Source organism: Pyrus communis, chromosome 7 (genome assembly GCF_963583255.1).
Source record: "Pyrus communis chromosome 7, drPyrComm1.1, whole genome shotgun sequence".
Lineage (NCBI taxonomy): Eukaryota > Viridiplantae > Streptophyta > Magnoliopsida > Rosales > Rosaceae > Pyrus > Pyrus communis.
The window spans coordinates 17,029,779-17,055,864 of NC_084809.1; the positions used below are offsets into that span (position 1 = coordinate 17,029,779).

Here is a 26,086-nt window from a genome sequence, read left to right on the forward strand (position 1 = left end):
TTGGACCCAAGAATAGAAATCTCACTCTTGAAGCTACGAAAGTTTTACATGCTATGTTTTCTCTTTCTAATGTGCCTTTTGGGTATGTGATTACTTTCCAAAACCAAACGTCTTGGAAAATAGCAACATGGGTCCACCATTCATCCCTATCTCATTATCATGTTGTGTGAACATGCTGGAGTTTCTTCTAGGCCTAGTGATGTTTGCCCTAGGTCTACCAAAGATTTAGATAAACACCTCATGCAACTTTGTAATGTGATGTATGTTATGTCTCACGGTGAGCCTCGTCCTCTACCTTCACCAAAAGGGTCTCAAACTATCTGAGGCCTGGTATGATGGTGATCAAAATGGTTCTGCTTCCTCTGATGAAGCTGTTGTAGAAATTGAAACTTCTGGTTCTCCTCTTCGATTCATTGTTCCCTCATTCCGAGGAGATCTAGTGGTTCTGTCTTCATCCATTAGGGTCGTGTTTATGGCGGTGCAGAATTTTGATGAAAGCTCATGTTATGGATGAGAAGGAATTTTGTTGGTGTACTGTGTGTGCTAAGTTCATTTCATAACTTTATTCTTTTGTGCTTCTCTCATGTCAAGTTGCATTCTCTACTCCATCTCCATCATTCCTTTGAGTTATCTATATCTATGGTTTTGGTCCCTTCCTCAAAACCTTACATGTTGTATGCTTTGAATTCTGCACCTCTAGTATTACTGTGGCTTCTGTCCATAAATTGGAAGAAGATATCTCGAGTCAATTCGAGTTGGATGACTATAACTTTAAGGACGAGTTCTAATCTATTGAGTTATGATGCTATGTTCCTCTCTTGCGTTCTAGCTTGAAAGTCATTAGGGTATTGCTTGTGGGGGAGTGAGTTATTTAGGAGAGCACTAATTTTGGGGAAGTATTTTTCCTTTTTGGACTTTGTGTTATAAGTTGCATCACTTGTGCTTTACTTTGGATTATTTTTATGACATGTACTTCCTTGTTGCTAGTCTAATTGTTGCCACACTTTGCTTTGGTGTGCTTATATGATTTGTTGCTCATTTTAATCCATTGTGTGCTTCTTGCCCTTGCATGTGATTTTTCACCGTGACTTTGTCTTACCATGACAAAATGGGAGAGAATTTAAAATCCATATGGTTCATCAAATACGCAAAATACGAAATCAAATATATAAGTAATTGTTAAATTGAGAACGAGAAGTACGTAAGGTGCAAACAGTTCTTCACGAGAGTATATCTAGCAGGTGAGGCAAAGAAAGAAGAAGAACATTAAAATCCTAGGAGGAAACATTTTTTTCTTTCGGCGAAGGGAAATGAGAAATGATTACAGAGTCGTGCTGATAACGTGTTATAAATAGGTAAAAGTTAGAGAAATAACCTTTGCTAAAGACATGAGCAAAACAGGTGCAAAATATCACACTATAACTTTAGTAGCTATAACACAAAGGATGACAGATAAAGAGAGGGAGGGAGATATACTGATATTATTTATTTGATTCTTTCTTTCACATTTTGTGTTTTGATAACACATGGATCAATTTATTTATAGAGCTACTCCCATGAGAACATCCAAAATGATATGATGACTACTTTTGACAATATTACATAATAACAAATATATTACTATCCTTTTCATCTTTTTCCAAATGCATGTGGGATGTGGGTATACTAATGCATGTGGGATGTGGGTATACTAATGCATGTGGGATGTGGGCATACACCATACAACTTTTACAACAAAAACATAATTTTGTTGGCAAACCAACATAACTGTACATTTGAAAAGAAGAGATGAAAATAAAAATTTAAAAAAAAGGGGCAAAATATGTTGAGGAAAATCAAGGTTTGGGCTTGGGCCGCTTGGCCCCAGCCACTACGTTTCCAAGTTTCCAGCTGTATGTTTGGTAGTGATTAACTGGTCCTCCTACTCATTTGTCATTTCTTGGCCGTGTGTCTCAGCTTCTCAAAGTCTCTAATTTTTACTCCCTGCGCTCTCTCTCTCTCTGCATCCTTCTCTCTGATTTCTGCTGTGTTTCACTGACGTTTCGTTTGTGTTTTTTTTCTGTGAAGTTTCTAAAACTTCTTACCATCTTCTTTCATTCTCTGGCCCCCCTTCAGGCTCATCCATCTTCATGGCTTCCAGTGAGTCTCCCTCTCTCCCTCTCTCCCTCTCTCTTCCACTCACAGACAGCACACTTGAGAAAACTCTGACTTCAATGTTTATATTGGTTGTTTTTGGTTTTGGGGATGTGGGTTTTTGGTTAATTAATCTCTTGATCTAGTTGGAAATTGGGGTTGGGATTTTGCAGCTTGTATCCGTGGAAGTTTTTGGCACTGCTCATAGAATAGGTTAACCATGTAAATGCAGCAGTGCTTAGTACTTGTTTGATGCATTGCCATCAATTTTCCTGTGAATCTGATTCTGAATTCAATTGGGTCTGGTTTCTTATGGTAATTGGTAAATGATATAGAAAGATAGAAAAGGTGAAGAACTGCTTTCTTGGGTTATATATATATGTTACAATTGTGTTGCATGAACAGATTCTGATTGAAATTTAATTAGAGGGTTCTTATTGTCTGCTTATTTTTCGTAGAATCATTTCTTATACCAAGCTAGTCGATGCACTGCACGATTCATATTTTATTTTATGATTTTAGTTATTTGATAATTTCTGATAGGATTTGGGTGGCAGGTAGCCTAGGGACATTGAATGCTAAAATCACAAAGTCATATGGCGTAAGAAGTTGGACGGGGAGAAAACCACAATTGTACTCATGTTTATCGATATCAAGACAGCCAGAGAAAGCATTACATGTGCGCAGCATTCCATCACTAGAAACCCTGTGTAAGTTCATTTTATTGATGTAAATTGTTTCCTTTTCGTCCCTCGGTAGTTATACATCAAGTCTGGAATTTGCATATCAGTATTTGAAGCATCAATCAAATCTGGAATTTGCTTACCAGTACTTGAAACATTAAGTTTGTTTGATTGTTATTCAATCACAAGTGGCTTCTCAATAACCGATGCATGTACATAAGTATCTACATGCTATTACATTAGAATCTCTGTTTATTTTAAGCTTATAAAATTTGGGCAGTAGCTCATACTGAAGTGAAAATGACATGGAAATTGAGTATTTGATAGTCTGGATATATTTACAAGTGCAATTATATCCACTTTAGCAAACAGTTTTTCAAAGAAAAATAATCCATTTTCTTAAGTTACATTGTCATATTCCTATTATATTCCTATTATATTCTTCAATCAATGTTGAAGCGACGAATGATATTTGTTTATCATATTTTTTATAAAACAAATGATTGGAGGTATATTGTTGCATTTCCAAAACTATAGTGTACATCTTGAAACCTGTTTAGTCATATTTGGTCATATTTGTATATCCAGTAATCTGCGACTGAAACTTTGGGTAGGCATTATCTTGGGATTATTATTGTGTATAATTCGACGGATATTGTAAGTTTGACTGATTTGTAAATGTTAAGACTTTTTAATCTTTTCTCTCTATATTTTGTTCCGTCATAATTTCCCTTTCATTCTTTATTTGTTTCCCCTCCAATACATGAGCTGTGAAACTTGAGAATCTGTCCCATTGGCATAGTAACTGAGGATGACATTTTTTTTTTTAGTACAGATACATTTACTGAATATGACAGTTTTGAAGTACGAACTTGTAGAAACAAAAATAATATTTACACTGCATATGGTATTGACATGAAATTATTGGTTCTTGTAATGTATAATCTATTCATAACACAATGCTTTTGTTGATGATCATTAGCTGCTACAAGTTTAGAAGAGGTTCCTGAAGAGAGTGGAGATTCTGGTCCGACAAATCAGCTCATTCAAAATTTTGACGAGGTAACTTCACTAATAATTTACAACCCTTATTCTATACCCCATGTCTAAATTTGACAAATAATTATGGATTAGTGCAGTTTTGAATGTAGGCATGGTTGTTTCTTAGATTTTTATCTTGGGAGGAATTATGATCCAAGAACTATTTTTTCAATGTTGTCCTTTTTATGTATCAAATGGTAAGACAAACACGAAGGGCAAATGTAAAATCCTTCCAGTTGCATTTAGTTGCACAAGTTTACTTTTTTAGTTTGTGTTGAAAAAAAAGGGGGAGAAAATAGGTTATTGGTAGGTTTGCTGTAACCCACAAGTTGCATGCATTTAATCTTCATCACTGGTTTTGGGAAATCCTGCTATGGTCTATTGTATATCGGAACATAATGCTTTCTAGTACTTAAATATAAGAAAGAAAAGGCAAGCTTCATTCTTAGACTGAAAAATATGTATTTCTAGGCCGGTTTAGTATAGACCTGGATGGCATTGTGAAACACACAAATTAAACCCTATGGATGACAATTGTAGTATATGAGCAAATAGGGATAGTTCTAGACCGGGGATTAACTAGGGATGCTAATCAATGTGAAATTGGCTCAAAAACGTAAAAACAATATTTAGAACACTAAACTAGACTTAATGAATGCAAACCTAAAATTTAAAACACTCAAACAAACTAAAAGACTCAAAACAGCACAAACACATTCAAATCTGCCTAAAAACCACTTTCTGGGCAGTCTTGAGCACAAACACAAATTTGGACGAAATTAAGTTGTAACTTGACTCAAGACTCTTAAAAACACAAACTAAATGTATTTCTAACTAATCTAACACTTTAAAATAAATGGGGGATTGGTTTTGACGAATTTAAAATTAAAACAGAAACTTGGAAACAAAACAGATTCTAAAACCGATTTTGATGAAATAGAATGATGAGAAACTAGTTAGAGGGTTCCTTATCCACACATGAACATATGCATATAATTTGATTCCCAGTTATGACTTCAACAAACGATGAATGACAATGCTCCAAGTTAATTAGGTCCGCTTAAATTAACTTTCATATTTCCCTAGATTCATTGGATTGAATGGGATACGCATTACAACCAAATTATTCCTAATTAAAGTCCCTAACTATGGAATACGCATGATAGAGACATTCAACAAAGATCATTAAGTTCAACGGAAATCATAAACATCAACTAGGCATTCATAACTATGGAATACGCATGTTAATCCAGCTTAGGGTTTACTAAACACAATCGTGACTAGCGATTTTTATTACTCATGAATATAAGTTTATAACGATTAGGTGAAATTCCCTTATATCCTAGCATCAAGTTTAGGCATGCAAATTAAGTGTCGACCCTCAACCCACATACATAAACAAGTTCTTAATCAAAACAGAAAAGTAAACCACATCTAAAGTTCATGAATTCATAACTGGAGCAAATCAAATCATAACCAACATATGTCCATGGCTTCAAATTCGCCTCTAACTAAAAAAAAATTAGTTCTACATGTTAACATAATTGAACAAGAAGTTAAATTAAACATGAAAACAGAAACAAGAGAAGAAAGAACTCCAAACACTCCAATAGTTGCAGATTGCATGTGCAAGGTTTCTTCCTTCCTTTGGACTGCACGGCACTACTCCTCCTCTCCTTCAATGGTGGCGGCACAAGATGGTTATGGTGGTGGGAAGGTGTGGCTATGGTGGATGAATGGTTGCTTGGATGGAAGGTTGCGGCAAAGGTGGTAAAAGTGGCTGGAATTGTGTTTCTGGGATTTTAGGATGTGTAGAATGGTGTGGCTGGATGAATGGACGAAAATTGGGTGAATGAGTGATCCCCCACAAGCATAAGTGTGACAAAAGGTTAGAATAGCATTAAACTCAGAATCGTGCACACACCTACGTATAACTTGGTCAGGGCAATATTTCCATAAATACGGGTCATCCCACACATAAAACCGTGCCTCTTTCTTCAATTTATCACATTGGTGTTTAAGTAATTAACTAGGAACATGTTTAGACACCAAATAATTCACCAAATTAGCATACCACGGTTCACTTACCTTGACGGACATCAGTTGCTCATCTGGGAATGTCTCTATGATAGGCACGACATCCTCCTCATGCACCATACGGCTCAAGTGGTCAGCCACCACGTTTTCACTTCCCTTCTTGTCCCGGATTTTGATATCGAACTCTTGGAGAAGAAGCATCCAACGAATGAGTCGTGGTTTGGCCTCTTTCTTGGTGAACAAATACTTCAATGCTACATGGTCAGTATAAATAATAACTTTAGTACCAAGCAAATAAGAACGAAATTTATCTAAAGCAAATACAACAGCAAGAAGTTCTTTTTCAGTGGTAGAATAATTCAATTGTGCATCATTTAAAGTTCGAGAGGCATAATAGATAACATGCGGCCTCTTTTCCTTCCTTTGCCCCAAAACAGCTCCTAATGCATAATCGGAAGCATCGCACATAAGCTCAAAAGGAAGGCTCCAATCCGGTGGAACTATGATAGGGGTCGAAGTTAGCATTTCTATGAGGTGATTGAACGCCTTCTCACACTCCTCGTTGAAGTCAAACGCCACATCTTTCTGGAGGAGACGGCAAAGAGGGTTTGAGATCTTGGAGAAGTCCTTGATAAATCGCCTATAAAATCCTGCATGACCAAAAAACGAACGAACCTCTCGAACCGAAGTAGGAGAGGGTAAGTAGCGTACAAGATCTATTTTCGATTTATCCACTTCAATTCCTCTTTCTGAAACAATATGCCCTAGAACTATGCCTTGTCTAACCGTAAAGTGACATTTTTCCCAATTAAGCACAAGGTTAGTTTCTACACATCGTTTCAAAATTATTGTGAGATTTTCCAAACAACCATCAAATGAATCACCAAACACACTGAAATCATCCATAAATACCTCAATAATCTTTTCCACAAAATCTGAAAAGATACTTACCATACACCTTTGAAACGTGGCCGGAGCATTGCATAAACCAAAAGGCATGCGACGATAAGCAAAAGTACCAAAGGGGCACGTGAAAGTTGTCTTTTCTTGGTCATTCGGCGCTATGACAATCTGATTATATCCAGAATAACCATCAAGGAAACAATAAAAAGAATGATTGGCTAACCTTTCAAGCATTTGATCAATGAACGGCAAAGGGAAGTGGTCCATCCTTGTGGTGGCGTTGAGCTTCCTATAATCAATGCACACTCGCCAACCTGTTTGGATACGGGTTGGCACAAGCTCATTCTCGGCATTCTTCACCACTGTCACTCCGGACTTCTTTGGAACACATTGCACCGGTGACACCCAACGACTATCAGAGATCGGATAAATCACTCCACAATCAAAAAGTTTGATAATGTCTTTTTTCACAACTTCCATCATTGGAGGGTTGAGACGGCGCTGAGCCTCCCGAGTTGGTTTAGCCCCCTCCTCTAGAAGTATGCGATGCATGCACGTAGTCTTGCTAATTCCCCTAATATCGGCCAAAGTCCACCCAATGGCCGTCTTGTGCTCTTTCAACACTCGGATCAACTTCTCCTCCTCTATGGCCGTGAGTGATGAGGAGACAATGACGGGTAATGTCTCGTTGTCTCCCAGACAGACGTACTTTAAATGATCGGGCAACGGTTTAAGCTCAAGTACGGGTGTCTGAATCACTGAGGGTAACAACTTATTAGTGGAAACTGAAATTGAAATTGGGTTAGAAGGCTTACCATGGTGTTGAGGTAGTGACTCAAGGGTAGCCACTATCTCGGCCTCCTCCACACTTCTAGGCACGGCAAAACCAGATTTTTGCCCAATTCCTTGTGCAATTGTTGTTTCAAGTGTATCCCTCTCCAAAGAATCGAGAAAATCCTGCGCCAAATCATCAATTATATCAATAGAAAAGCAAGAATGATCGTCCTTAGGAAATTTAATACTTTCAGAAAGATTGAAATCAATGACTTTCCCATCAAATTCCATCGTTAAAGTTCCTTTAAACACATCTATCTTGGTGCGGGCTGTTTTCATGAAGGGCCTCCCTAATAGAATCAGCAATGGGGTGGAATGGGGTGAATCCTCCATGTCAAGCACGTAGAAATCCGCTGGAAAAATCAAGTTACCAACCTGTACCAAAACATCTTCCAAAACACCGTTTGGATATGCATTAGAACGATCGGCTAATTGAATTATCACACCATAAAGGATTGGCTGTACGAGTTAGCACCCGGAACGGTTACATCTTGGGATAGTATGAAAAAAGCTTTTTCGGAGAAGTTTTTCCCAACTTCAAGAGTCATTCTCTTGAGGAAACGGATTAGTGGCATCCAACAAAATCAAGGTGAATCGTTTCCTTCTTATTATGAACGTTTTAAATCACTTGTTGCTTCTTGTCCACAGCATCAAATGAAGGAGGAGTTGCTCATTCAATACTTCTACGAAGGACTCCTTCCCATGGAACGCCAAATGCTTGATGCCTCGGCGGGAGGTGCGTTGGTGGATAAAACTCCGGGGGCTGCAAAAGTTCTAATTGCCAACCGAGCACATAATGCACAACAATACGAAGGTGTTGGACAAAGAAATCCCCCACGGCCACAAGTGAATGAGGTAAGTTCTATGCCCGAAATTCAATCCCAATTAGCTAACCTTACTTCTATTGTTTCTCAGTTGGCCGAGGGAATGAAGATTCATGGACCAAGTGTGTGTGGCGTGTGCTCTATGCAAGGACATGCCAACGATCAATGCCCTCAATTGATTCAGAATGGGGGTTGGGAATCTGCCAATGCCGTGGGTTTTGGGAACCAAAATCAACCACGCCATGATCCATATTCTAATACCTACAATCCGGGGTGGAGGGACCATCCAAATTTCAAATGGCGGGATCCTCAACAACCCCAACAACAAGGAGGATTTAGGCAGCAACCACCGGGCTTTTATACAAAGTCATTCGTCCCCAATCAAAACCAAGTGCAATCTGCCCCAACAAGCTCAGGTATGTCTTTGGATAATGATCAAGTTATTAAGTTACTTACTACTTTGACGCAGGAAGTACAAACTCAAAATAAGGAGAGAAATCCAAGACAAACGGGTGGATAATTTGGAGAAGCAAATGGGTCAAATTGCCGAGTTTATGGGGCAAATTAGAGAACAAGGCAGATTGCCTAGTTCAACCGTTATGAACCTGAAGGGAGGATTTGAAACCGCTAAGGCCATCATGTTGAGAAGTGGTAAACAGGTTGGAACGGACTCAAATACATCCAAATCAAGTCAAGACGAGGAGGACAGGTTGCTGCAAGAAGAAGCACAGGGAGCAAAGCCCACGGCCAAGGATGACCAAACCTTGCCGAATTCATCTAGTCCTCCTAAACCGTCCCAAACCATCAAGGTAAGTCCCAATTCGACTTTTTCTAGTTCTATTCCACTAAATATGCCTTTTCCTGGCAGGTTTAGGCAATCAAAGAAGGAAGAAGCCGAGAAGGACATTCTAGAGACCTTTCGGAAAGTTCAAGTCAATATCCCGCTCTTTGATGCGATTAAGCAAGTCCCGAGGTATGCTAAGTTTTTAAAAGAACTTTGTACAACAAGGAGAAGGATTTCAAACAAAGAGGTGGTTCAAGTAAGTGAAAATGTCTCTGCTGTGTTACAAAGGAAATTACCCCCTAAATGCAAAGATCCGGGTAGTTTTACAATTCCGTGCGTTATTGGTAATACTAAGTTTGAACAATGCATGTTAGACTTAGGGGCTTCGATTAATGTTATGTCATACTCTATTTATGCATCTATGAACTTATGTGAGCTTAAAAATGATGGTGTGATAATTCAATTAGCCGATCGTTCTAATGCATATCCAAAGGGTGTTTTGGAAGATGTTTTGGTACAAGTTGGTAACTTGATTTTTCCAGTGGATTTCTACGTGCTTGACATGGAGGATTCACCCCATTCCACCCCATTGCCGATTCTATTAGGGAGGCCCTTCATGAAAACAGCCCACACCAAGATAGATGTGTTTAAAGGAACTTTAAGGATGGAATTTGATGGGAAAGTCATTGATTTCAATCTTTCTGAAAGTATTAAATTTCCTAAGGACGATCATTCTTGCCTTTCTATTGATATAATTGATGATTTGGCGCAGGATTTTCTCGATTCTTTGGAGAGGGATACACTTGAAACAACAATTGCACAAGGAATTGGGCAAAAATCTGGTTTTGCCGTTCCTAGAAGTGTGGAGGAGGCCGAGATAGTGGCTGCCCTTGAGTCACTACCTCAACACCATGGTAAGCCTTCTAACCCAATTTCAATTTCAGTTTCCACTAATAAGTTGTTACCCTCAGTGATTCAGGCACCCGTACTTGAGCTTAAACCGTTGCCCGATCATTTAAAGTACGTCTGTCTGGGAGACAACGAGACATTGCCCGTCATTGTCTCCTCATCACTCACGGCCATAGAGGAGGAGAAGTTGATCCGAGTGTTGAAAGAGCACAAGACGGTCATTGGGTGGACTTTGGCCGATATTAGGGGAATTAGCCCGACTACGTGCATGTATCGCATACTTCTAGAGGAGGGGGCTAAACCAACTCGGGAGGCTCAGTGCCGTCTCAACCCTCCAATGATAGAAGTTGTGAAAAAGGAGATTATCAAACTTTTTGATTGTAGAGTGATTTATCCGATCTCTGATAGTCGTTGGGTGTCACCGGTGCAATGTGTTCCAAAGAAGTCCGGAGTGACAGTGGTGAAGAATGCCGAGAATGAGCTTGTGCCAACCCGTATCCAAACAGGTTGGGGAGTGTGCATTGATTATAGGAAGCTCAACGCCACCACAAGGAATGACCACTTCCCTTTGCCGTTCATTGATCAAATGCTTGAAAGGTTAGCCAGTCATTCTTTTTATTGTTTCCTTGATGGTTATTCTGCATATAATCAGATTATCATAGCGCCAGATGACCAAGAAAAGATAACTTTAACGTGCCCCTTTAGTACTTTTGCTTATCGTCGCATGCCTTTTGGTTTATGCAATGCTCCGGCCACGTTTCAAATGTGTATGGTAAGTATCTTTTCAGATTTTTTGTAAAAGATTATTGAGGTATTTATGGATGATTTCAGTGTGTTTGATGATTCATTTGATGGTTGTTTGGAAAATCTCACAATAATTTTGAAACAATGTGTAGAAACTAACCTTGTGCTTAATTGGGAAAAATGTCACTTTATGGTTAGACAAGGCATAGTTCTAGGGCATATTGTTTCAGAAAGAGGAATTGAAGTGGATAAATTGAAAATAGATCTTGTACGCTACTTACCCTCTCCTACTTCGGTTCGAGAGGTTCGTTCGTTTCTTGGTCATGCAGGATTTTATAGGCGATTTATCAAGGACTTCTCCAAGATCTCAAACCCTCTTTGCCGTCTCCTCCAGAAAGATGTGGCTTTTAACTTCAACGAGGAGTGTGAAAAGGCGTTCAATCACCTTAAAGAAATGCTAACTTCGGCCCCTATCATAGTTCCACCGGATTAGAGCCTTCCTTTTGAGCTTATGTGCGATGCTTCCGATTATGCATTAGGAGCTGTTTTGGGGCAGAGGAAGGAAATGAGGCCGCATGTTATCTATTATGCCTCTCGAACTTTAAATGATGCACAATTGAATTATTCTACCACTGAAAAAGAACTTCTTGTTGTTGTATTTGCTTTAGATAAATTCCGTTCTTATTTGCTTGGTACTAAAATTATTATTTATACTGACCATGCAGCATTGAAGTATTTGTTCACCAAGAAGGAGGCCAAACCACGACTCATTCGTTGGATGCTTCTTCTCCAAGAGTTCGATATCAAAATCCGGGACAAGAAGGGAAGTGAAAACGTGGTGAATGACCACTTGAGTCGTATGGTGCATGAGGAGGATGTCGTGCCTATCATAGAGACATTCCCAGATGAGCAACTGATGTCCGTCAAGGTAAGTGAACCGTGGTATGCTGATTTGGTGAATTATTTGGTGTCTAAACATGTTTCTAGTGAATTACTTAAACACCAATGTGATAAATTTAAGAAAGAGGCACGGTTTTATGTGTGGGATGACCCGTATTTATGGAAATATTGCCCTGACCAAGTTATACGTAGGTGTGTGCACGATTCTGAGTTTAATGCTATTCTAACCTTTTATCACACTTATGCTTGTGGGGGACACTTTGGCACTCAAAGAACAACACTTAAGGTGTTAGAATGTGGTTTCTATTGGCCTACCATCTTTAGGGATGCTAGAACATTTTGCATGTCTTGTGATAGATGCCAAAGAACGGGCAATATTGGTCCTAAACAACAAATGTCGCAAACCCCCATTTTTAGTGTTGAAATCTTTGATGTTTGGGGTATTGATTTTATGGGTCCCTTTCCTTCGTCACATGAGTTTCTTTATATATTGCTTGCTGTGGACTATGTGTCGAAATGGGTGGAAGCAAAAGCCACCCGAACTAATGATTCTCGAGTGGTTGCAGATTTTGTGAAAACTAACATTTTTGCAAGGTTTGGAATGACACGAGTGCTAATCAGTGATAGAGGTTCCCATTTTTGTAATCGAACCATCGAGGCGTTGATCAAGAAATACAATGTCACGCATAAGGTGGCCACACCTTATCATCCTCAAACGAGCGGGCAAGCCGAGGTTTCGTATAGAGAAATCAAGCAGATTCTTGAGAAGACCGTGGGGCCTACAAGGAAAGATTGGAGTTTGCACTTAAACGATGCATTGTTGGCGTATCGCACTGCCTACAAAACCCTCATTGGTGAAGGATTATTTTGAAAGATGACATGTTCATTTAAGCAACATCATTAGCATGCAATTAACAAATTAAAGACGAAATCATGCTAGCATGCACTTAAAAACAAAACATTACCCATGAATGTTCAAAGCCTAGTAAAATGGTGAACCAATAATCAACTCAAAACAAAGTGAGTTGAAATATATACCTTTGTAGATTCCTCTTTGTATTTAAACAAAGACTAATCACCCAAAGAGAGGGCCTTCATTTCTTGCATCTTAGATCTATGGATTTGGATGGATGAAAAAGGTTTTTCCAAAGTTCCCAAAATTGAGAACCTCTAATGATTCATCACCAAGGCATAATGAAGAAGAAATGAGTGACCTTGGAGGAGTTTGATTGCTAGATGATCCCTCCATGGTGGCCGAAATTTTAGAGGGAAAAGAGATCTTGTGTTCTCATCATTTCCCCAAAAACAACCCTTAATGAATTTTAGGTTATAAAGTCTTTTATATAGTCCCTTCAAATAAGTGACCTAATGGACCAAAAACCCTATTCTTCTAACATGGCCGGACTATAGGGTTTATTGGGCTTTCAAGCCCTTTGTTTATTCAAGTTTTCATACAACTTGAGTTAATGGGCTTGACATTCAAATCCCATTGGGCCTTGCGGCCCAAAACTAACCCGAGGTCTTTAACGAACTTATTCGTTTGATTAATTAACATATTAATTAATCCTAGCCTTAGATAAATAATTAAACCATTTAATTATTCTTACTCATCTCTGTTGTTTCTTCAAACTCTACCTTACTCGGTGAACGATCCATTAGATTTCTTTTAGCGAGGCAGTGGGCGATTAAAACTCTTTCCAATCGATTGTGAATTGAAACTTACTTTCAATTCTCCCGTTAGTGATAATACACTTTTAGGGCTTCCACAAACCATGGTTGACGCCTAGCAGCATGTTATGGTTACCCAAGCTAATCAGAAGAGGTGGAGAACCTATTCAGTTTTATGATTACAAATGCAATACGGTCTTTCTCTAATACAATACTCTTGACCACATTGTTTGATTTGATAGTTTATTCATGTCTACTATCCAATGTGAGCCTTGTGCTTTATATGATTACTTTGAATGTGATTTGGAACACATTCCTAAATCTCATTCATACTTTGGCCAAAGATTCTTAATCATATCATAGAGTATTCTTCCTCAAACAGTTTGAAGGTTAGAGATCCCTTGTTGCGCATTCACTTGCCTCCATGGCTAAGTGGCTTAACCCCAACGATGCCGTGGACACCCTCCTGATGGAGTGACTTTGACATAATCAAATATTAAGGACCTAACCACAAGACAACTGTGATGCCTCAGGTCAAAAGACTAATTTGCATTATCCCAACCATGAGTTCTCATGTGACATGAATATGAAAACTCTTCGTTGATCGTGTTCAGTGAACTCATTCTCTATTGAGCACCTACGTACTTGTCTTGATGTCACACACACCGATGACTCGAGACTAGTCACTCTCCCTGAGAGAAGACATAGCACGTACTGATCTTAACGGACTGTCAATGCCCAATTGACAATCCTATGATCAGGAACGTTTAGGATGTGTCAACGAAAGAATGGTCTCATGAATCTAACTTCTTTAGATCGCATTCTTCCAATCACATATTCCTTAGACTTATCGTTTAAGCATATAACATTTATATGAGACGGCTCAAACAATAATCTTTTCCCTTTACATTTAAACTACATTAGTTTAACTTTGTGAAATGTCCGTAAAGTATCATCATATGATTGGTTTTAGGGCACATTTCCAACAATCTCCCACTTGCACTAGAGCCAATCAGCTTGGTTATCAGTGATGATACCTCTTCTGTAATTCATTTCATAAATGGCTGGGTAGTAGGCCTAAACAAGATGGATATCTATATGTTATCCATAGAAGCAACCTTGAGAATAACGACGTCACCATTATTCATGATTCCTAATCATGTGGTTCAGTCTCTCATTTGAGTTCGGACCTTGATGAGACCTTGATTCCCTGGCTTGAGCTATCGTCCCATTAGTGTCATACACTTTCTGGTTAGAACCGAATAGAGAGTTCATAAATGAACTTTCCCATCCAAACAACATTGTTGTAAACTTCTATATGGCAATATATTTTGCATTCATAATGGAACACACTAAAGTCATTACTTTAATGTTTCCATCCATATATCTTTTTAGTTATAATAAAGAGATATCTGTTTATCTCTTCATTCATAATGAAGAAATATCCAATGATGGATTAGATTCATAATCTAATACATTTACGCTTCCATTACGTTACTCTAATTCTTTCTCAATTATTGAGTAATATATCCTTTAGTATTTCTCAAATACTTAAGGACTCACTTGACAGTTGCCATGGTTCTGATCCTGGGCTTGCACTGATATTGTCTTGTACCTTTCTAGGTACATCTTATATCAATGTTTTTCATACAATATGAAATACATAAATCACCTTTCTGCTTATGCATAAAGGATTCTATTTACGCATTATTTCTTTGGGAGTCAAAGGGTACATTCCCTTTGAGAAGAACAACTTCCTAGTCTCACTAGAATTGTCATTCTAATTGAAGTTTATCATCAAATTAGAAACTTCCTAGCATCTCTTGTCTATTTTAGGGATTGATATAATCCAATTATATCTTGAAATATATCATTATAGATTTCCATTCCATTATATAGACTATATCTCCCATATACATTCTATCGTTATAGAATAACTTTAACGAAGAAGTACTTTTTTCATTTCCAAAAATTAATATATCATATATATATTTAAATTTAGGAATACGATTAACTCCCACTAATCTTTTGTAAACCTAGTAAATAAAAGATTCATTTACATCTTTATGAGAAATCAAACAATTGATCTTTTCTCATAAGACGCTTATAGCTCCCACTAGCTTGTTAAGATCCATGATGGATGGATCTCTACAACTAACCTGTCTTGTGATTTATAGTTTTAGACATATATTATCAAGACTATCTTAATAATGGTTTCGGAAACCCATATTATGTCCAAACATTAAATCACCATTTAGTTGTAGCTAGCAATCTTCGAATTAATTGAAACCAAGACTACGTCAAAGATGGTTTCTTCAAAGTCAACCATTCTCTTTGAGTGTAGTCACCTTAAGCTACCAATTAGCTGTGAAGGTTTCATTATTTCGGGTCAAATGGTACTTTACCATTTCCTTGAGTATATATCGTATATACAATCAATGTAGTCATAAGGATTTTCATTCTTATTTCTTTCGAATTAAGAGGTGCAACTCTATGACACAGTCATAAAGTTCAAACCATTCAACTGAGACGGTTTATAAATCCTTCTGGACTACCTTGGAGCTTGTGGTATAGGAACTAGGTTGTCTTAGAAGTATATATCATATATATATGGGTAATTGATAATGTCCAACGAACTAATTCTTATTCATGTTCATTCTTCTCCTAATGGAGAAATTCATTATCTTACGATGCTACTTTCCTTGATATTTTTTTTCAAGGAAGTTAATCTAAAGTGTTACTTTTTCCTTGGATCAAATCTAAGGAGGTAAATACTTTAGATGTCTTACTCATCTACTTACATTTATTGAATTCTTTGAAACCTTTTTCAAAGTATTCGGACTTGTGTTTATTCAAAATTAACTATAGTCCAACCGATAGTGATCTTCGGTGAATGTCATACAACATGAGCAATATTATGTTGTGGAAAAGTGCCACTAACATCTAAGTGAATTAACTTCAACAACTTTGTGATTCTTTCTTCTTTCCAAAAGAATAAAGATTCGAACATTTCGCCTCTATACAATTTTAACAAGAATGTATTGGATCCGGATCTAACGATCCAAAGCATCCATCTATGACCAACTCGTAACTTATGTTTTAGAGGTATCACAACTCAGTTGGGATTAGTCACTACCTTGCAACCTTTTGGGTTTTAAGCATCATCGTATTCTAAACAGTTAAACTACTACATCATCTCTACTATAGAGACAACCAATTAAATTACAATAATCTAATTATTGATTAATAAAGAACAATGTTTTGTCAAACAAAACATTTATCCATCTCTACTATAGTGACGGATTTAAGTTCCTTAAAATTAGAATGTAAAGACAATCTTTAGTATTTTCCAATTTCTTTGGTAGTTCATATGAGGAAGTAAGTACAATCCGCTTTCGCAGAGATCTATATTTTATTCACTTTCCGAATGTGAAGTACTTTCTCTTCTCTCATTAATCTTCTACTTTTTATTAGCACACTTTTACAACAATTGTAAAACATAGTTACTAATACGGAATCAAGCATTCAAGTAGAAGAACCAACTGTTTTGAACTATTTCAAGAACATATTACAACACCTTCGAAAGGTGTGTTCTTGACACTTGCAAGACATTTCTTGCAAATACCCCTTCCAATGTCCATCATTTCATAAAGAAAGTTTGTTCCCTTGGAGTTATTTTGCCTTCTTCATTTGACTTCTCCTTTGACTACAATAGTCATGGTCCCTAAACTCCCACTATCTCTCTTGAAACTTATTTCAATTGTGTTATACACATCAAACAATTTGGAGAGTGTGTGGTTATTGTTCACTATATAGTTTAAAATAAACTTAGTGAACCATTAGGATAGGGACACAAAGGTGAAGTCCTTGCCTAATTTTCGTCTCGTTAAGTGGTTTAACACTTCAACACTCAATGATTCAAAATCATCATAAGTCCATGTTGATGGACTATTTTTGTCAACCAACCATTATGTTCTAAACATAATTACAAACTTTCAAGAGTTGTTCAAGGCCACTCTCATTTCTTCATACAACAATTTGTAAGTGAAGAATCATGGCACATAAAGCGTCCATGCCCTTGTGCTTACTTCAAAAGTTCCTTGTTTATGTAACAAAGAAACAAGCACTAAAGTTTGTGTTGATTAAGGGTTGTTCAAAGCAACTCTTATTTCTTCATACAACAATTTGTATTTGAAGAATTATGACATTGAAAGTGTTGTCCTTCTCATGTTAGACTTATCTAACATATTCTTACAATGATACATTATCAATAGGAAGATTGTGAGGATGAGACTACTTAGTTACATCTACAAGCCATTAAAGACAATCTATGGGATTGTAGAACTAAGTTCGGAAATTAAAGCATTCGGCTTTTCTTTGTCAAGTTTTGGATAGCGTTTGCAAATATATTGGTAAACAAATACATAACGAATATAAATTGATTGATTTTAAGCCATTTGATTCGGGTCTTTAAATCAAATAGCACCACCCACTATTTTTGGCAAATTCCATATCCCTCATCGGAATTCGAGAGTTTTGTTGAACTCTTAGCGGGGTATGAGTGACTCACCATTACCAAGCCCACCTCACGATGATACGATGTTTGGCTAGCATTAATAATAATGAGAGAGTACGCTTACTCATTTGCATCTAATGCAAGTACCCATCTTTTTGGCCTTTAGAGAATGTTGCCTCACGATGATACGATGTTTGGCACCATTTCACTTAGTTAAGTTCTTTCCCACCATGCAAGTTTAGATAAGGGTTCAAGTATAACGTCACGATGATACGATGTTTGCCATACTCGTTGCCTACCTTCACATCATCAAATGTAAATAAACTCCTCCTGAATATAAGCATGCACGATGCTCTTCCCCATGATAGGGTGAAGGTGGTGTACAAGTCATAAACGATTGGAGCCTATTACGGTGGAAGGCCACGAAGAGATATTCAAAGCATCTCTCGCTTATCAACTTAATAATGGTTTGTTGAGGGTTTTAGGTCTCATCACATATATATATTCATTTTAATCATAAGTAAAACAATTTTGGTCCTATTACAACTATTGGTCCATATGATTGATTTAGTTGTATATAATACTCCCACTAAGCTTTTAAAACGGTTTTTAAAGCAAGAGTATATGATACTACTAACATAAGGTTTGCATTCATTGATGGACTATATAGTTGTCTTAGGGCCTTAGGATGACTATGGACCTTTGATTAAATCCAACACGAGCCTTGTGTTGAATCTCGGACTAGGGATGGAGATTGATTTTAGTTACGCGTTTAATCACATTAAGGAGTGTTGTCTTAGGGCGTTGGACCCAACTACTTCATTTCATGCATATCAAATAAAGCAAGAAAGAAGTACTTCAAAGTAAATATGAGCTTATGCTCTTTACAACAATTGAATATAACTAATTACTTTAAAGTAAAGAAGAGCTTATGCCCTTTCACAACATTTGATCAAATCAAATTACAACCAAAATCTAATCTACTCATTCCCATGGTTCAAACAAATTTGAAACGGCAATTCACATAACTCAATTATCGTAGGCTAAGGTTCATAATCACCCTTTAATTAATTAACACTTTAACTAATTAAATTGAATGCAACAATTATCATTTGGTTTTTGGATCCATAGAATTGATTTAAATGGAACTAAATATAATGAAAATCAAATTCTCATTAAAGAGACAAAATAATTTTGTTCTCATTTTGTTTTGGGCCAAAAACAATGACCACAACAATTTGGGTCACTTTGTTAAAACAAAAAAAAAAAACTTTTGGGGTCAAAATGCAAATACACAAAAGTATCAAAACTTTATATAATTGCACAAAAGTCCCTCCAACACCTTTTCCAAAGGTGGCCGGCCATATTGTTGAAAATTTGAAAAAATCTAAAGTTTTGAAAGTGGTTTTTGGTAGGTGAGACAAAGGTGACTTTGATGGTTTGTAAGAAAATGTTTTTTTTATAAAACTTTAAAATTCTTTTAGTCACATCTCACCAATAACTATCACCCACCATTTGAAAAACAAAACTTTATGAAAAACATAAAACTTTTGAATCAAAACTTCAAAACCTTTTTGTTCTTGGCAAGAACTTCAAGAAATATGAAGAACATACATGAAAACTTATAATAGCTCCATGGATGTTTTCTTTCACCAAAAACTCAAATTTTCACAACTCAAAAGAGGGTTAATATCCTAGGGTACTTAGGGGTTCCAAAAAGCACTTTAAAACCATTTTAACAAGACTAACAAGAACCCAAAAAATCACCCTTTGGATTTGGCCGAAAATCCCAAAACACTTGGCACCAACTTTTAGTTCCAATATTCATGCTTTAATGAAATACATCTACAACATTTGAGATGCTAAATTTTCAAGCAAAATTTATATTCAAAGCAAGAACAAAGCTTGTAACATTTACAACACTTAAATCACAAAATATGAAAAATCACAAAACCCAAAAGGATCCACCATAAACTAGGCCTAAGCTCTGATACCACTTGAAGGATTATTTTGGAAGATGACATGTTCATTTAAGCAACATCATTAGCATGCAATTAACAAATTAAAGGCGGAATCATGCGAGCATGCACTTAAAAACAAAACATTACCCATGAATGTTCAAAGCCTAGTAAAATGGTGAACCAATAATCAACTCAAAACAAAGTGAGTTGAAATATATACCTTTGTAGATTCCTCTTTGTATTTAAACAAAGGCTAATCACCCAAAGAGAGGGCATTCATTCCTTGCATCTTAGATCTATGGATTTGGATGGATGAAAAAGGTTTCTCCAAAGTTCCCAAAATTGAGAACCTCTAATGATTCATCACCAAGGCATAATGAAGAAGAAATGAGTGACCTTGGAGGAGTTTGATTGCTAGATGATCCCTCCAAGGTGGCCGAAATTTTAGAAAGAAAGGAGAGCTTGTGTTCTCATCCTTTCCCCAAAAACAACCCTTAATGAATTTTAGGCTATAAAGTCTTTTATATAGTCCCTTCAAATAAGTGACCTAATGGACCAAAAGCCCTATTCTTCTAACATGGCCGGACTATAGGGTTTATTGGGCTTTCAAGCCCTTTGTTTATTCAAGTTGTCATACAACTTGAGTTAATGGGCTTGACATTCAAATCCCATTGGGCCTTGCGGCCCAAAACTAACCCGAGGTCTTTAACGAACTTATTCGTTTGATTAATTAACGTATTAATTAATCCTAGCCTTAGATAAATAATTAAACCATTTAATTATTCTTACTCATCTCCGTTGTTTCTTCAAACTCTACCTTACTCGGTGAACGATCCATTAGGTTCCTTTTAGCGAGGCAGTGGGCGATTAAAACTCTTTCTAATCGATTGTGAATTGAAACTTACTTTCAATTCTCCTGTTAGTGATAATACACTTTTAGGGCTTCCACAAACCATGGTTGACGCCTAGCAGCATGTCATGGTTACCCAAGCTAATCAGAAGAGGTGGAGAACCTATTCAGTTTTATGATTACAAATGCAATACGGTCTTTCTCTAATACAATATTCTTGACCACATTGTTTGGTTTGATAGTTTATTCATGTCTACTATCCAATGTGAGTTTTGTGCTTTATATGATTACCTTGAATGTGATTTGGAACACATTCCTAAATCTCATTCATACTTTGGCCAAAGATTCTTAATCATATCATAGAGTATTCTCCCTCAAACAGTTTGAAGGTTAGAGATCCCTTGTTGCGCATTCACTTGCCTCCATGGCTAAGTGGCTTAACCCCAACGATGCCGTGGACACCCTCCTGATGGAGTGACTTTGACATAATCAAAGATTAAGGACCTAACCACAAGACAACTGTGATGCCTCAGGTCAAAAGACTAATTTGCATTATCCCAACCATGAGTTCTCATGTGACATGAATATGAGAACTCTTCGTTAATCGTGTTCAGTGAACTCATTCTCTATTGAGCACCTACGTACTTGTCTTGATGTCACACACACCAATGACTCGAGACTAGTCACTCTCCCTGAGAGAAGACATAGCACGTACTGATCTTAACGGACTGTCAATGCCCAATTGACAATCCTATGATCAGGAACGTTTAGGATGTGTCAACGAAAGAATGGTCTCATGAATCTAACTTCTTTAGATCGCATTCTTCCAATCACATATTCCTTGGACTTATCGTTTAAGCATATAACATTTATATGAGACGGCTCAAACAATAATCTTTGCCCTTTACATTTAAACTACATTAGTTTAACTTTGTGAAATGTCCGTAAAGTATCATCATATGATTGGTTTTAGGGCACATTTCCAACAATTGGGATGTCACCTTTTCGGCTCATCTATGGGAAGCCATGCCATCTTCCCGTCGAATTAGAGAATCGTGCACATTGGGCCGTCAAAACGTTCAATATGGACCTTGATGCCGCAGGTTTACATGGGAAGCTTCAATTGTGTGAGCTTGATGAAATCCGAAATGAAGCATATGAGAATGCCCGGATTTACAAGGAGAAAACGAAGGCATTCCATGACGAGATGATTCGTGCCAAGACGTTCTCTATTGGGCAGAAAGTGTTGTTGTTCAATTCTCGCCTTCGGTTGTTTCCGGGTAAGTTGCGTTCCAAATGGGTTGGTCCTTTTATTGTCACTAATGTTTTCCCTCATGGTGCAGTGCAAATCAAAAGTTCAAGGACGCAGCAAGAATTCAAAGTGAATGGGCATCGATTGAAGCCCTATTACGAGACGTTTGAGGAGCATGTCGTGGAGGAGGTACCCCTCCATGCCGTGGAACCTAGTCAAGCTTAAACGGAGGTACCGTCCGGCTGGAAGACGTTAAAGCAAGCGCTTCTTGGGAGGCAACCCATGTGTTGAAACACGAGAAGAAGGAACTTTCACTCCAAACCCAGATTTGCGTCCCTAACCTATCTCTTTATTGCTATTACTTTGCCATTTGTGTTATGTTTGCTAGTTGTGTTAGTTGATTGTTTTTGTGTTAATCTAAGTTTAAAACATTGAGGACAATGTTTGGTTTAAGTGTGGGGGGGGGGGTAAACAAGCTGTTTTTGCATGAAATTCGTGGGATTTTATCACCTATCACTTCACATGTTGTTTCTCACTGTTTTAAAGTGTTTTTAGTGTGTTTTTAGTGTGTTTTGATGTGTTTTAGTGTCATATAACAGAAAACCCTAGAAAAATTCGAAAAAGTTTGAAAAATACCAAAAAGAGTCGTTTTTGAGTCATTTTTGTGTTTTAGGGTACCTTCCAACACAATGATGAGGATTTGGTTTTTAATTGCATAACTGTTGAAGTAAGTTACAAACATGGATGAAAGTTTGATATGCTCTTTGGTTTATGCTTAGTTGTAATTATAGTTCATGAATTCACATGTAATCAAAAGAAAAATTAGTTTTTGTAACATGCTTGAAGGAAAAAACTCAAACTAACGCTACAACCCTGAAAGACTTAAGCTTTTAATGTTCTTTGGAGAGTTAATAATCTATGCATTTGTTGTCTTCTAAAGTCGTTGCATGATCTCATTATTCTTTGCTTGGTTACTACTTAGAAGGCGTTTCATCATTTAGTTCCAAATACTAGAACTCATGCCTATTTCATTCAAAGCATAAAATTGATTAGCATAACACATAACAAGATGAAGTTGTTAGTGAACCAAGAGCCAAATAGCCGTACCCCATGTTCATTTGTTTTGTAGGTTTAAGCCCCGTTGAGCCTTGTTGAGCCTTGTTTAGCCTATGTTCTTTGTTAACCCACGTTATCCTTACCTAGCCTAGAATAGGATCATCCATGCCTTTGTTCTTAAAGCATAGTGAACATGACTTAGAATGAATTCCTTTTGATTATTCTTGTGCAGAAAAACAAGTGTGGGGGAAGGGATTTATGTGTGGGAATTTGTGCCAAAAACAAGAATTGGGCACGAGAAAAGAAAAAAAAAATGTGAAAAGAATGAAAAAGAGGTCAAAATAAGTGAGAAAGAACTCACAAGTGTTGGTTGTTGAAGAAAGGGTCCAAAAAGTTAAATTAGACCCTAAGTATTGTGTATTTCATCCCCTTGTGTGTCTAAGTGATTTTCTGCACGCAAAAGTGAATTCTAAGTGTCAAGTTCATTACTTGTTTGCTATCGCTTTAAGAACTTTTGTTTATCCTTAACCTTTCTTTGTTAGCCAATACCCCTTAGCCCCGTTACAATCCTTAACTTCTATCTTGAGTGTTATGTATTTCAATATGTGGAGTTTGGGATTGGTTTGAGCATATGGTGTCCCTGGTTCTCGCATCTAAGTAGTAGCATTCCATTCATGAGATCATATCTATAAATGCTTAATCATTCCAGAAAAATGCTTCTTTTGTTATAACATGTGTGAGTGTTCGTTTTCATGTTTACATCAATCTTCTCACATATACTTAGTATAGGGAGTGGGGAGTGTAGTTAGAAAATCTGTGTGAAAATAAGAGTGTATCCAGTAAGGAATTGAGTGGATTCTCTAAGGCATGTTACCACGTCCATAATGTTGTTTTAAACGATTAAATGTGAGCTAGTGAATGATAACTATGATTAAGTATATGCTCAAGAGTAGGGATGACTAAAATCTGTGGGAATAATGATCTTTGGTATGTTATGTATCGTTGGAAATCCCTGAAGGAAATGTTGGAAGGTTAGGTTATGTTTTGTTTGTTTTGTTTTGCTCGAGGACTAGCAAAAGCTAAGTGTGGGGGAAATTGATAGGAGCATATTTATATGACTTAGTTAGCTTGTTTTCTTGCATTTAATTAGCTAAACTATGTTAATTATAGTGTTTAAAGTTATTTTCGTGCAATTTCAGGTTTTAGTGTCAAAGTATGCAAAAAGAAGCAATTTGGAGCATTCTAGAGCATTTTTGGGCCAAGATTGGATAGTGCAAGCATGGAGGCATGAGGATGGACGAATTTGAAAGGCTTGAATTCAGTTAGGGAGCTGCAAGGGGGCCTAAAAACCTGATTTCTAGAAGGCTACATTAGTGCCACATGTTTTTAGACCTTGTTCTTCTAGAAATCAACCATATAAGTATTCCTTCTAGAAGGCCTTATCTATTCACACATGGTGCCTAATTTCTGCCTAATTTCTGGTACAAAACCTTATTTCTAGAAGGCTTTATCTATTCACACATGGTGCCTAATTTCTGCCTAATTTCTGGTACAAAAAACAAGCTTCATTCTTAGACTGAAAAATATGTATTTCTAGGCCGGTTTAGTATAGACCTGGATGGCATTGTGAAATATAGGGATATTTTTATGAAATCTGTCTACTTTTTGTTTCCAGTACTATCTTAACACACGACCAAATTGAAGTATCCGTGCATCATAGGTTGTTGAAGTGCCCCCATAAAATTTTCCTGTTGAAATTTACTTCTGGTAGCGTTGCCATGCAATTCGTGGCTTTCATTTTATTTATAATTAGATTACAGAATTTTCTCATCATTTACTGAAAAAAAAGCACGCTTGTGATCACTTTTTTGAGTTTGAAACCTGTACATTGGTTAATCTTGTTTGTAGGTACAATCTTTGCTCACAGCAATATGTGATACACCTACAGTTGCAGAGGTCAAAGTAAAAGTAAGCAAGACCGTTTCTCTATTTTAACTTAATAATTTACATGAATTATAAATAATCTTGCAACATACGATTAAATTTTTCATTCCAAACAACTCTCCTTTTTTCTTTATGCTTCCTATTAGTATGGGGTGCTTCTGTTGATCCTCCATCCGGTATACTATTAATTCACACAATCTAACCACATAATCAGATCGGTGGATTTCGGTTAAATGTGGTGAGGCAGCTGATTGAAAAATTTAGCACACCACCTCCCCCAAGTCCTACCCCTGTTAGTGCTAGTGAAAATACTAAAGCACTTGATTCGAATGGCGCTGTTCCTACACAATCTGTAGCTATCACTAGACAAGTATCGTCTTCGAGGAGTATCCAGACTTTGGTAGATAGAGCGACAGATGATGGCTTGGTGTTAATTCGTTCTCCACGAGTAAGAAGCCAAACAACATGCACTTTATCATCTTATAAAATTTGGATACTAAAATAACCAATGGTGCAGGTGGGGTTGTTTAGGAGATCTCGAACCATAAAGGGGAAGCGTGCTCCACCATCATGTAAAGAGGTACATCTTTTTACGATGATTTATTAATTTTGAGGGAAAAATTTTGGAATTTTGTGCTTGCTTAAAGGCAGTAATGGCTGGCACACTGCCAGGAAGTGGGGATAATTTGTTTTCTTTTGCTTAATTTTGGACCTTTGATGGGCTTGTACTTCTTGGCTTGTTAATTTTTCGGCTTAGTATAGGTTCATTTTGTACTATAATGTATATCGCACTATTTTATACAACCGATATGCTCTCTTTATCATATCATTGACAAAATGCTTTAGTCTCTTAAGTTACTTTTCTAATTATTTTTGGCAAATTCCACATCCCTCAATGGAATCCGAGAGTTATGTTCCACTCTTAGCGGGGTATGGGAGACTCACCATTACCAAGCCCACCTCACAATGATATTGCAATGGTTAGCAACAATAATGAGGAGAGAATAACGCTTTAGTCATTTACAACTCTTGTAATTACCCATCAAG

The 26,086-nt window shown here is 37.1% G+C and overlaps 1 protein-coding gene across 1 annotated transcript; it reads left to right on the forward strand.

Moving 5' to 3' along the window:
• Positions 1 to 1,958: 1,958 nt before the first annotated feature.
• LOC137738635 (uncharacterized) lies at positions 1,959 to 25,821 on the forward strand. Its single transcript, XM_068478113.1, has 6 exons — positions 1,959 to 2,139; positions 2,691 to 2,843; positions 3,799 to 3,878; positions 25,004 to 25,063; positions 25,254 to 25,487; positions 25,557 to 25,821. The coding sequence occupies exons 1-6, from the start codon at positions 2,130 to 2,132 to the stop codon at positions 25,644 to 25,646; spliced, it is 627 nt and encodes a 208-aa protein (XP_068334214.1). The 5' UTR covers positions 1,959 to 2,129; the 3' UTR covers positions 25,647 to 25,821.
• The last annotated feature ends 265 nt before the right edge of the window (positions 25,822 to 26,086 follow it).

Bases quoted from the DNA above. Each gene is read 5' to 3' on its own strand.
- LOC137738635 (XM_068478113.1), top strand. The intron at 2,844-3,798 runs GTAAGTTCATTT...GATGATCATTAG, and splicing joins TCCATCACTAGAAACCCTGT to CTGCTACAAGTTTAGAAGAG. The intron at 3,879-25,003 runs GTAACTTCACTA...TCTTGTTTGTAG, and splicing joins TCATTCAAAATTTTGACGAG to GTACAATCTTTGCTCACAGC.